We start from the raw sequence: 12,069 nt of genomic DNA on the forward strand, positions 1-12,069 counted from the left end.
TTGCCTGAATTTCATGGACTGTAGTTTGTCTAGGATTAGGTGCATAAGTGGCAGCTCAGGTTCCCACTCATTGGGAAATGTAGCTTGCAGTAGTGGATCAACGCAGGGCCCCTTTTAATCGCCAAGGACAAATTCTAAGTCGTGTGGTTCTGGGTCGTGCAGTCACGGTCTTATTAGAATCCTCCTGGGTTCTGGTCTGTGTCCTTAGCTTCCTGTCCAACCTGGACCGGATTGCAGCGGAAGGCTACGTGCCCAGCGCACAGGACATCCTGCGGGCCCGCGTGCCGACGACCGGAATAAATGAATACTGCTTTTCGGTGCAGAAGGTAACATTAAGGTGAGCAAAGTTCAAAAAGGATCAGGTTGGATTATTGCCAGTTAGCCCAGTCCCAAGACCAGGGAGGAGGAGTTGTTAAACTAGGGACATAGGAAGTTGCCATATACAGACCATTGGTCTATCTACAGGTGAAACTCGGAAAATTAGAATATCGTGCAAAAGTCCATTAATTTCAGTAATGCAAATTAAAAGGTGAAGCTGATATATGAGACAGACGCATTACATGCAAAGCGAGATAAGTCAAGCCTTAATTTGTTATAATTGTGATGATCATGGCGTACAGCTCATGAAAACCCCAAATCCACAATCCCAGAAAATTAGAATATTACATGGAACCAAGAAGACAAGGATTGAAGAATAGAACAATATCGGACCTCTGAAAAGTATAAGCATGCATATGTATTCAGTACTTGGTTTGGGCCCCTTTTGCAGCAATTACTGCCTCAATGCGGCGTGGCATGGATGCTATCAACCTGTGGCACTGATGAGGTGTTATGGAAGACCAGGATGCTTCATTAGCAGCCTTCAGCTCTTCTGCATTGTTTGGTCTCATGTCTCTCATCCTTCTCTTGGCAATGCCCCATAGATTCTCTATGGGGTCAGGTCAGGCGAGTTTGCTGGCCAATCAAGCACAGTACACTGTATACTTTTCAGAGGTCTGATATTGTTCTATTCTTCAATCCTTGTCTTCTTGGTTCCATGTAATATTCTAATTTTCTGAGATTGTGGATTTGGGGTTTTCATGAGCTGTACGCCATGATCATCACAATTATAACAAATTAAGGCTTGACTTATCTCGCTTTGCATGTAATGCGTCTGTCTCATATATCAGTTTCACCTTCTAATTTGCATTACAGAAATTAATGGACTTTTGCACGATATTCTAATTTTCCGAGTTTCACCTGTAGCTCAGTATTGTCTTCACAGACTGGCAGCGGCTTCTCCAAGGTTGCAGGCAGGAGTCCTATCTTGGAGATGCCAGGGAAGGAACTTGGAATCTATATACTCTTCCCAGAGCAGCTACATCCCCTGAGGGGAATATCTTACCGTGCTCACGCTTCTAGTCTCCCATTCAAATGCAACCAGGGTGGACCCTGCTTAGCTAAAGGGACAAGTCATGCTTGCTACCACAAGACCAGCTCTCTGCTCCTAAAAGCTCTTAGGGCCAAGTTGCATGTTCTCCAGTACCACATGGAATACTGCTCCCCTGGGTATGTATATGTGTGAAACTCCTGCAAGTAGAAACCTATTGCATCAGAGAAGTCTAGTCTGGCCCCTTCTCCCTGGACATGCTAGCTTTCTGCATGCGAGGAGTTCTTGTCTGACATAGGAGCCATTTTTGGAAGGGCGGTATAGAAATCAAATAAATAAATAAATAAATGTAAATAAAAATAGGAAAGCTAGTGCCAGAGAGGCATTCTGTTAACCTCAGTAGGACTTATTCTGATTTGTGTGGGTCTTGGGTGATGCATGGACTTTCATATGCAAACAGATTCTTCTGCAATATGCAGCTAGCAGGAGTTGCTTAGCTGTTTTGCATGGCATCCGTTTTGGAAAAGCAGCATATGAATGAATGAATGAATGAATGGGGATTCAGTTTCACTGGGGATCCATCCTTTGACTGTAGCCTGAATGGCGTTAGTGGTGGCAAAGAAACCACTAACATGACCTCCTCTTTGGCTTTATGTAGAATTGTTGACGTCGGTGGGCAGAAATCGGAGCGTCGCAAATGGATCCACTGTTTTGAAAACGTGATGGCCTTGATCTACCTGGCTTCCCTCAGCGAATATGACCAGTGCCTGGAGGAGAACAACAGTGAGGTGAGAGGGAACTCATCTATCTGGACATGTCATTTTGTTTCAGCTCAGACAAACGGACAGAATCCAAACTTCCAAAGTGCCAACGTTAGGCTGAGTTGGATGGGGACCTGCCAAGACCCTGCGTGGTGGGTGAGTGGAATTGTGAACGTCCACCAGCTGCACATATCTGGTTCCTAGGTCCCAAAGACATCCTCAAGCGGAAAAAGATTGACAGATTGACAGCTCTTTCTTGTCTGTGTGAAATCCAGCACTTGGAACTCCTGCCAACTGGTTTTGAGGCAGAGGTGTTAAATATGAACAAGTGAAATAGGATAACTTCAGTTTATTGCTTGTCCCTTTTCTGCCAATTCCACGGGAGTAGAGTTGCCATGCCACCCGGAATTTCAGGTTTGAGTGCATTGCAGTAATCCAGCCTAGAGGTTACTAGCATATGTACCACCGTTCCGTCGTTTATCTCAAGAAAAGGATGCAGCTAGTGTATTAGCCAAAGCTGATAAAAGGCACCTCTGGCCACTCCCTCAACCTGGGACACCAAGGAGAGCTTCGGATCCAGAAGCACCCCCAGACTGCATACCTAGCCTTCCGGTGGGGTGTGACGCCATCCAGGACTAGCAGATCAAAATCATCTCCCGAATTCCGTTCCCACACAATGAGTACCTCTGTCATATCTGGATTCAGCCTCATTTTACCCTCATCCAGCTCATCACCACCTCCAGGCAAGCATTTAGGGAGCTTATACCTTCTCCCGATGATGTTGACATGGAGAAATAGATTTGGGTGTCATCAGCATACTGATAACACCCTGCACCAAATCTCCTGATGATCTCTCCCAGCGGCTTCATGTAGATATTAAACAACATCGGAGACAATATGGAGCCCTGAGGGGAATCGTACGAAAGTTCAGATTTTGAAGAGCAACAATCTCCAATCGACACCATCTGGAATCTGCCCGTGAGGTAGGAGTGGGACCACTGCAAGGCAGTGCCTCCCACCCCCAATCCCCTCAGACATTCCAGAAGGATACGATGGTCAATAGTATCGAAGGCTGCTAAGAGATCCAAAAGGACCAAAAGCTCACACTCCTTCTGTCAGTTCCCAGTTGGAGATCATCCACCAGGCCGACCAAGGCAGTCTCCACCCCGTAGCCTGCCTGAAAGCCAGTTTGAAATGGGTCTGGATAATCAGTTTCCTCCAAGACCGCCTGGAGCTGGGAGGCCACCACCCTCTCATAAGAACATAAGAACAGCCCTGCTGGATCAGGCCCAAGGAAGCCCATCTAGCCCAGCATCCTGTTTTGCACAGTGGCCCACCAGATGCCTCTGAGGAGCCCACAGGCAAGAGGTGGATGAGGGCATGCCCTCTCTCCTGCTGTTACTCCCCTGCAACCGATACTCAGAGGCGTCCTGCCTTTGAGGCTGAAGGTGGCCTGTAGCCCTCCGACTAGTAGCTGATGATAGACCTCTCCTCCGCCATCCGCTTTTCACCTCCCCTCCCTCTATTCACACGCACACACACCCCTTGCTTCAACTCGTATGTGCATTAACCCATGCTGTTGCACCGTTAATAAAATAGTTGTCTCTATCCCCTTCCCTTTGCAGAATCGGATGCAGGAGAGCCTTGATCTCTTCAGGACTATCCTGGAGCTCCCTTGGTTCTGGGACACCTCCATTATCCTCTTCCTCAACAAAACGGACATCTTGGAGGAGAAGATCGCGAGCTCCGATCTGGCCACTTACTTCCCCAGCTTCCCAGGTAACACTTTCCCCTCCAGGCCACAGAGCAGAAGGCTTGTGAGGCCTTCTGTCCCAGCCCTCCTGTCGGGCCTTGGCCATCTTAAGAACATAAGAACAACCCTGCAGGATCAGGCCCAAGGAAGCCCTTCTAGTCCAGCATCCTGTTTCACATAGTGGCCTACCAGATGCCGCCAGAAGCCACATGCAGGAGTTGAGGGCATGCTGCTGTTACTCCCCTGCAACTGGTACTCAGAAACATCCTGCCTTTGAGGATGGAGGTGGCCTTTAGTCCTCCAACTAGTAGCCAATGATAGACCTCTCCTCCATAAAGTTATCCAAACCCCTCTTAAAGCCATCCAGGTTGTTGGCTGTCACCACATCCTGTGGCAGAGAGTTCCACAAGTTGATTATGCATTGTGTTAAAAAATACTTCCGTTTGCTGGTCCTAAATTTCCCAGCAACCAATCTTCTTCTGCCACCAGGGCTGCTGGTCAAAGGATGGGCCTGCAGGCATTTCAGTTCGGATTGTGGGAATAATGACCTAGGGAAGCCGAACCCGTCCCACTGTCAGTTATGTCGCTCCAAGGTCTGCTGTCCACCCTCCATTTAGATAATTCATGTTGGAGATGCGCACCCAGCAGCATTGATTCTTTACACCTTCCTGCAGACCACTAGGGACGTTGGGAACAGTGGTGTTCTTTGGACTGGACTTCCGGGCAGAGGTCCAGTCCCGTGCAGGCCTGGGGGGGTGGGGGGCCTCCGCATGCTGTCCTGTGAGCCTCCCAATGCTGGGCATGCAAAATGTGGCATCTCTCTGCAAGTCAGTGGGCAGAAATCCATAACTTGAATTCTTTATAGTCATTTAGGAGAGCCCTGAAGACCTACCTGTTTGGCCTGGCCTTCCAAGGTTTTTAGATTGTTTTAAAGGGTTTTTAATGTATCGGGTTTTTATAAGGTTTTGATTTTTTTTTTAGCTGCTTTATTGTATTTTAAAATCTTTATTCCCGATTATTGATTGATTTTAGCTGTTTTATTATATTTGTGAACCACCCTGAGCTACTCTGTAAGGGCAGTCTAGAAATCGAACAAATAAATATTTTATTCGGAATCTCTTATAAAAAAATAAAATTAAAAAGAATTACCAGCTTTCCCCAAGCATATTCAGATGCAAAAAATAGCTCATTGTCTCTTCTCTGGCGGTGATGGTGGCGGTAGTGGTGGGGTGGGGGTGGGGCAAAAGGCCTTTAGGTCCAGGCTCCAAAATTACCTAGGTGCACCTCTGGTTGGGAATAGAGATTGTAAGCAAAGCTCTTCCTCTTTTTGCCCACTCTTCTTGTCGCGCTCTCTCTGCTCTGGCTTCTGATGGGTAGACTGAGACATTACACTCGGGTCGGTCCCCCCCGCCCCCAGAGGGGCTCTTACCCCTGAACATGGGGGCCGAAGTCCATGTCCTCCACACCCCCTGGGGCCCCCCCAAAATCCTCTTTAGTCTGTCCTGGGCCAGGCATCCGAGTGTTATGGTGACCTGCCCTGGGTGCTTTAGAGACAGAGTAGGGAATGGGGAACTAAATATGTGGGATAGGTTGCATGTTGAAATGTTTCTACTAATGCATATTTCTGCTAATACATACATAGACCAGTTTTATGTTATTACATTCTTGTGAGTTCAGCTGCTGTTTGTGTCCTGTGGAGCCCACATGCTAAAAATCCTGAGTGTGTCACGGTGTGTCTGTGTGTGTGGGGGGCGGATAATGCTTAACTTGCAGCAGCAGGGGTGTGTGTGTGTATGGCGTGAGGGGATGCACTCCAAAGGCCTCTAGGTCCAGGCTCCTAGGAATCCAAGCTCCAAAACGTCATGGCCTCGACCTAATGGTGTTGGGTCTGTCCCGGGAATTGGAGGCTATTTCATGCCTCCCCTCTTACTGTGTGTCCTGATTAGCAGCACCACCATCCCAACAGTAATGTGTGGGACTTCAAGGCTCCTTGTAAATGTACCGCAAGAGAAAATGATGAAAAAAAGTTCTGTTTTTACAAGAAACAAGAGGGAAGGCAAGTACCCTGCATACGCAAGACCAACCAGCTTTAAAAACGCAATAAACTTGGCAAGTGATGTGGCCTCGTCCGTGGTTCAAGGCTATTGTTGGGCTGAGGAGGGGATTAGATGTCTGACAAAGAAAACAGTTGGCACCTTTTAAGATGTGCAGAGGACAAAATGACTCTTGTTTGTGGTTTAACAGAAGAACATCCCTGTTAGATCTTCAGGCCTAAGGAAGCCTATTTAGCTCAGCATCCTCTTTCACACATTGGCCCACCAGATGCCTTGAGAAGCCCACAGGCAAGAGGTGAGGGCACGCCCTCTTTCCTGCTGTTGCTCCCCTGCAACTGGGGTTTAGAGGCATCTTGCCTCTGAGGCTAGAGGTGGCTTATGGCCACCAGACTAGTAGCCATGGATAGACTTGTCCTCTATGAATGTATCTAAGCCCTTCTTAAAGCCATCCAGGCTGGTGGCTGTCACCACATCCTGTGGCAGAGAATTCCACAGGTTAATAGTGCATTGTGTGAAAAAGTACTTCCTTTATTCGGCCCTAAATTTCTTGGCAATCAGTTTCATGGGATGGCCCATGAAAAGGCTTGTTCCTTTTGTATTCATTGATATTTCATTGAGAGAACTGATTCTTAACGCTGGGCTTCGGACTGAATAGCTGCTCCTAAGAATGCCACTGTCTCCCTACTCCTCTTCTTGGAACATAGGAAGCTGCCATATACTGAGTCAGACCATTGGTCTATCTAGCTCGGTGTTGTCTACACAGATTGGCAGCGGCTTCTCCAAGGTTGCAGGCAGGAATCTCTCCTTGCCCTATCTTGGAGAAGTCAGGGAGGGAAACCTTTTGCTCTTCCCAGAGCAGCTCCATCCCCTAAGTGATGGAAATCTTACAGTGCTCACACTTCTGGTCTCCCATTCATATGCAACCAGGGTGGACCCTGCTTAGCTATGGGGACAAGTCATGCTTGCTACCGCCAGACCAGCTACCCTCTCCTGCTTGTTGCATTTTACCTCCTTCCTTCCTTGTCCTGCTCCTGCACTATGAAGGTGTAGAAAGCTCAGGGACACAGGCTTTTTTACCCAAGTATGTAACTTGCTTAATAAACCATTTACAAGTATTTGGACCTTAAATGTCTGCCTGCCTTCTACTGAGTCAGATTGTTGGTCCATCTAGTTCAGTATTGTCTACCCAGACTGGCAATGGCTTCTCCAGTGTTGCAGGTAGCAGGAGTCTCTTTCAGCCCTAGCTTGGTGATACTGCCAGGGAGGGAATGTGGAACCTTCTGCATGCAAGCAGGCAGGTGCTCTTCCTAGAGCGGCCCCCTCCATGATTCCCCATCCATGATTCCAAGCTAGGGATCATTAGGAAGGGGATTGAAAATAAAACGGCTAATATTATAATGCCCTTATACAAAACTATGGTGCGACCACACTTGGAGTACTGCGTGCAGTTCTGGTCACTACATCTTAAAAGGGACATTGTTGAACTGGAGAAGGTACAGAAGAGGGCAACCAAGATGATCAGGGGCCTAGAGCACCTTTCTTATGAGGCAAGACTACAACACCTGGGGCATTTTAGTTTAGAAAAAAAAGACAGCTGTGAGGAGACATGATAGAGGTCTATAAAATCATGCATGGTGTGGAGAAAGTGGATTGAGAGAAATTCTTCTCCCTCTCCCATAACACTAGAACCAGGGGTCATCCCATGAAATTGATTGCCGGGAAATCTAGGACCAACAAACGGAAGTACTTTTTCACACAACACATAATCCACTTGTGGAATTCTCTGCCACAAGATAACAACTTGGATTGTTTTAAGAGGGGCTTGGATAATTTCATGGAGGAGAGGTCTATCATCGGCTACCAGTCGGACGACTGCAGGCCACCTCCAGCCTCAAAGGCAGGATGCCTCTGAGTACCAGTTGCGGGGGAGTAACAGCAGGAGAGCAGGCATGCCCTCAACTCCTGCCTGTGGCTTCCAGCAGCATCTGGTGGGCCACTGTGCAAAACAGGGTGCTGGACTAGATGGGCCTTGGGCCTGATCCAGCAGGGCTTTTCTTATGTTCTTATCCCCTAAGGGATCTTACAGTGCTCACGTGTAGTCTCCCATTCAAATGCAAACCAGGGTGAACCCTGCTTAGCAAAGGGAACCATTCATCCTTGCTTGCACAAGACCAGCTGGCTGAGCGAGATTCCTGCTTGCAACCTTGGAGAAGCCGCTGCCAGTCTGTGTAGACAATTCTAAGCTTGATGGATCAATGGTCTGACTCAATATATAGCAGCTTCCTATGTTCCTGGACTGTGTTCCAGTTCTCCTGAATGTCTAGGCTTTTGGTCCTTCCAGATTGCACTAAGCTGCTGCATGGCATGAGAAGCTTGCACCCAGCACACGAGTTTATCCACGCTCCTGGTAGGCTTCCGTCTTCCTCCCCAGAGCAAATTCATGCTCTGCTCAAAGGGACAGTGATTCTTGCAGCACCACCTGCTGGCCTCCTCTTGCTTTCCTAAAAAAAAAAGAAAGCTGATCACTACGTTTCTCTGACACATACAGGAAAGGGCTTCTCAGAAGTCAAGATACAAAAATCATTGTCAGCCCTCCTGCTCTGCATCTGAATAGAACATGAATTTGCACTGGGAAGGAAGGAGGAAGCTGTGCTCAGAGTGGATGGAACCAAGTGTGAATGGTGGGGGTGGGGGGTGAGGGTCCTTTTATATCTGGTTCCATTTGTCCTGAAACGAATGCACCCTTGCTAATCACAGTGTGGTCTCCTGGCTTGCTAGCTGCTGAATTTAGCTTCCTATTAACCCCTTTGATCGTTTTAAAAAAGCAGGTGTCTAGCAGGTGTGTGCAAGCAATATCTGGTGGCATCTCAGGAGTTGAGACCCAAAGGGGAGGCATAATAAAAAATTCCAGTTGTTGAGGGCCGCAGTCATCTCATCTGTGCAGTTCCTCTCCTCTCCCCACAATTGGGAGAAGCAAGCTAAATCATGCATAATGGGAGAGATCTGGTCTGTGCTTGCTTTTGTTCGGGTTGCAGAATTTGGATTATCTTTCTTGGCGCAGAACTGTATTCACTGGCCATCATCATCATGGCCTGTTTATCCCTCCCTCTCAAGAGCTTAAGCAATGGGTGTAGTTCTCCTCTGCCCCTGCTCACTTGATCCTGAAAACAACCCCGTGGAGAGACGATGGTTGGCCCAAGGTCACCTGTGAGATTCCTGGATGAGTGGAGATTTGAATCCAGGACTCCTTGGTATCTAGTCCAACACTCTAACGTGGGGTTTTTTCAACTTCTTTTAACAGGTGAAAACCCCTTACTGCATAGCTCAAAGCTACAGGTACCCCATATAAGCCGCCAAGAATTGTGATTTCCAGAAGTAAAACCTGCCAAAATTGGTGGGAAATAAATACATCGGCCCTGAAATCAAACAGCATCAGCAAGAAAAACACCCCAAACCCCCAACTCTATGCTGTGGCTTCCTTCCTCTTCTTGTCCTATGGAGCCTCATGGCCAGGCCACCAGAGTATACCCCTGACCTAACCCTGCTCCTCCTCAGAACACAAACTCTCCCTCCTCCCTGGCTCACTGATACGAACGGCCCAGCTGGATCAGGTCAAGGGCCTATCTAGTCCAGCATCCTGCTTCACACAGTGGCCCACCAGATGCCTCTGGGAAACCCACAGACAAGAGGTGAGGGCACGCCCTCTCTCTTGCTGTTGCTCCCCTGCAACTGGTATTTAGAGGCATCTTGCCTCTGAGGCTGGAGGTGGCCTATAGCCATGGATAGACCTGTCCTCCAATAATTTGTCTAAACCCCTCTTAAAGCCATCCAAGCTAGTGGTCATCAGCTCATCCTGTGGCAGAGAATTCTATAGATTAATGATGTGCTGTGTGAAAAAGTGCTTCCTTTTGTTGGTCCTAAATTTCCTGGCCTTCAGTTTCATGGGAGGGCCCCTGGTTCTAGTGTTATGAGAGAGGGAGAAAAACATGCTTGCATGTGACACCTCCAGGAGGGGAGGGAGAAGAGTGTCAAGCAGCGTCCTCTCTTCTCCACATGACTGGCTGGTTAGATGCTCAGGCTCAGCCCATCAGCCAGCATAACCCTGGCTACTGAGCCTGTCAGGCAGCTGAGGGAGGGTTAGGATGAGCCTAAGAACCTATCCAGCCATTCATGTGGAGAGGAGGGAGGGGTGCTGCCTGACACTCTTCCCCCTCCCCTCCTGAAGAGAGCGCCAGGGGCATTGCATGCAAGTGAGTCAGAGAGGTGGGAGGATTCTGTGTACCCCCTACAAGGCTTTAAAGTACCCCTGGTTGAAAACCCTTGCCCTGACTTGTTTTATTGATGGAGGCAGTGTCATAGCGCTGCAGGGCCGCAATGCCGGTACTTCTCTCCCTCCAGGGTTTCAGCAGGGATGCAAAGCCCTGGGAAGCCCACATAAGATTTTTTTGGCCATTGATTTGACAGCCATTCTTCTCGTCTTCTCTTACAAGGAGTATCCTCCTCCACCCTTTTTGTGGCTGACCATCCAGACTGCTCTTGTGGGTGAATAACCACATGAGGGCTCAAGTTCTGAAGGACTAGGGAACTATCTTTGGTTTTTGGTTTTTAAATCATTGCATCCTAGCAAAGTGTGGCTGTGAGGTGTTGGCTCTCGTGGTGGGCGTGGCTATGAGCACTGCTATGGAGAGCACCTGAATCTGTGACTTGCACCCCTGGGATGAGTACAAGGGCAGAGTACAAGGTTTTGGTTATTAGCTATAAAACCCTAAACAGCTTGGGCCCTGGGTATTTAAGAGAATGCCTTTCTTTGCTATGAATCACACCACTCACTGAGATTATCTGGAGACTTCAGAGGTTCATCTGCAGTTGCCACCAGCTCCTCTGGTGGCTATTCAGGGACGGGCCTTCTCCATTGCTGCCCTAAGGCTTTGGAAGACACTTCCTGCTGAAATAAGAGCTTCCCCATCTCTTACAACTTTTAAAAGGGCAGTCAAGGCGCATTTGTTCACCCAGGCTTTTATTTATTTATTTATTTATTCATTTATTCATTTATTTATTTCTCAAATTTACACCCCGCCCAAACTTATGTCTACTGTTTTAATTGTGCTTTAATAGTTTTAACTTTTTAATTTTAATTGTTCAAATGGTTTAATCTTTTTATTGGTTGTTTTTATTGTTTTTTGAACCGCCCAGAGAACTTGTGTTTTGGGCGGGATAGAAATGTCTTAAATAAATAAAATAAATCAACGAGAATGCTCATTAGCTTTGCTCATCTGCTGACTGTGTGAGCTGATCTGGCGTTTCCCGTCCATTTCCAGGTCCTAGACAAGATGCCAAAGCTGCCAAGGAGTTCATACTGGACATGTACATGGACGTCTTCACACATGTCACGTTCATGGATTGCCATTCCAGCATGGGGTCGCTCAAGGAGAGACCAAGGCTCCTTTTCCCTCACTACACCTGTGCCACGGACACGCAGAACATTTGCACGGTGTTTGATGACATTCAGGATGCGGTCTTGGCCAGCTACCTGGAGGAGTTCAACCTGACCTAAAGGGCCGAGAGCCACCAGCCCCCCCGCGTGGATTCTGTGGCAGGGACAAAGCCACTTGGCTGTTTACAAGGAGGAGTTCAGCGTGCGATGGATGGTATACTGGCTGTTGACTTGGGCGAACATGTTGCAAGTGCAGAGTTCTTCCATCATGGCATCTCTCTTTGGGTACCCAAGAGGTAAGATGGACCTGTTGTCTGCAGACCTGTGGACTGAGAGGCACCCAGGAGTTGAAATCCCACCCCACCCCCACCCTGGGCCCCACATGTAGCACCTATGAACGTGATCTCCAGGTTCCGTTTTTCTCGTCCCTCAATGGCTTGGCATGAACTGTCCCAGAATGCACTGCAAAATGACAGGCAAGTCCTGCCTTTCTCACGCACATGCACCCCATGCAAATTACTTTTCTAAAAAAAGAAGCAAGTTGTTGCAGAAAATAAAATGTACAAAGAGAGGCAAGGAAATGCTTGTGTGATTGTGCTCATTTCTGATGGATGGAGGAGATGTGCAGTGTTCCCTCTAAGGCGTGCGCATGTGCACGCGCGCACACTGTCTTGATACTGCCACTCAGAACAAGACTC

General features: G+C 48.0%; 1 protein-coding gene across 7 annotated transcripts in view; it reads left to right on the forward strand.

Moving 5' to 3' along the window:
- Positions 1–11,952, forward strand: part of GNA15 (G protein subunit alpha 15) — a 45,971-nt gene extending 34,019 nt beyond the window's left edge. For all 7 annotated transcript variants that reach the window (XM_053303462.1, XM_053303465.1, XM_053303461.1 and 4 more), the window contains 4 exons: positions 209–337; positions 2,028–2,157; positions 3,756–3,909; positions 11,256–11,952. In XM_053303462.1, the coding sequence (XP_053159437.1) occupies positions 209–337; positions 2,028–2,157; positions 3,756–3,909; positions 11,256–11,491 (649 nt within the window). In that variant the 3' untranslated portion in view covers positions 11,492–11,952. The remainder of the gene's footprint in view (positions 1–208; positions 338–2,027; positions 2,158–3,755; positions 3,910–11,255) is intronic.
- The last annotated feature ends 117 nt before the right edge of the window (positions 11,953–12,069 follow it).

The sequence above is a fragment of the Hemicordylus capensis genome, chromosome 2 (assembly GCF_027244095.1).
Source record: "Hemicordylus capensis ecotype Gifberg chromosome 2, rHemCap1.1.pri, whole genome shotgun sequence".
NCBI lineage: Eukaryota > Metazoa > Chordata > Lepidosauria > Squamata > Cordylidae > Hemicordylus > Hemicordylus capensis.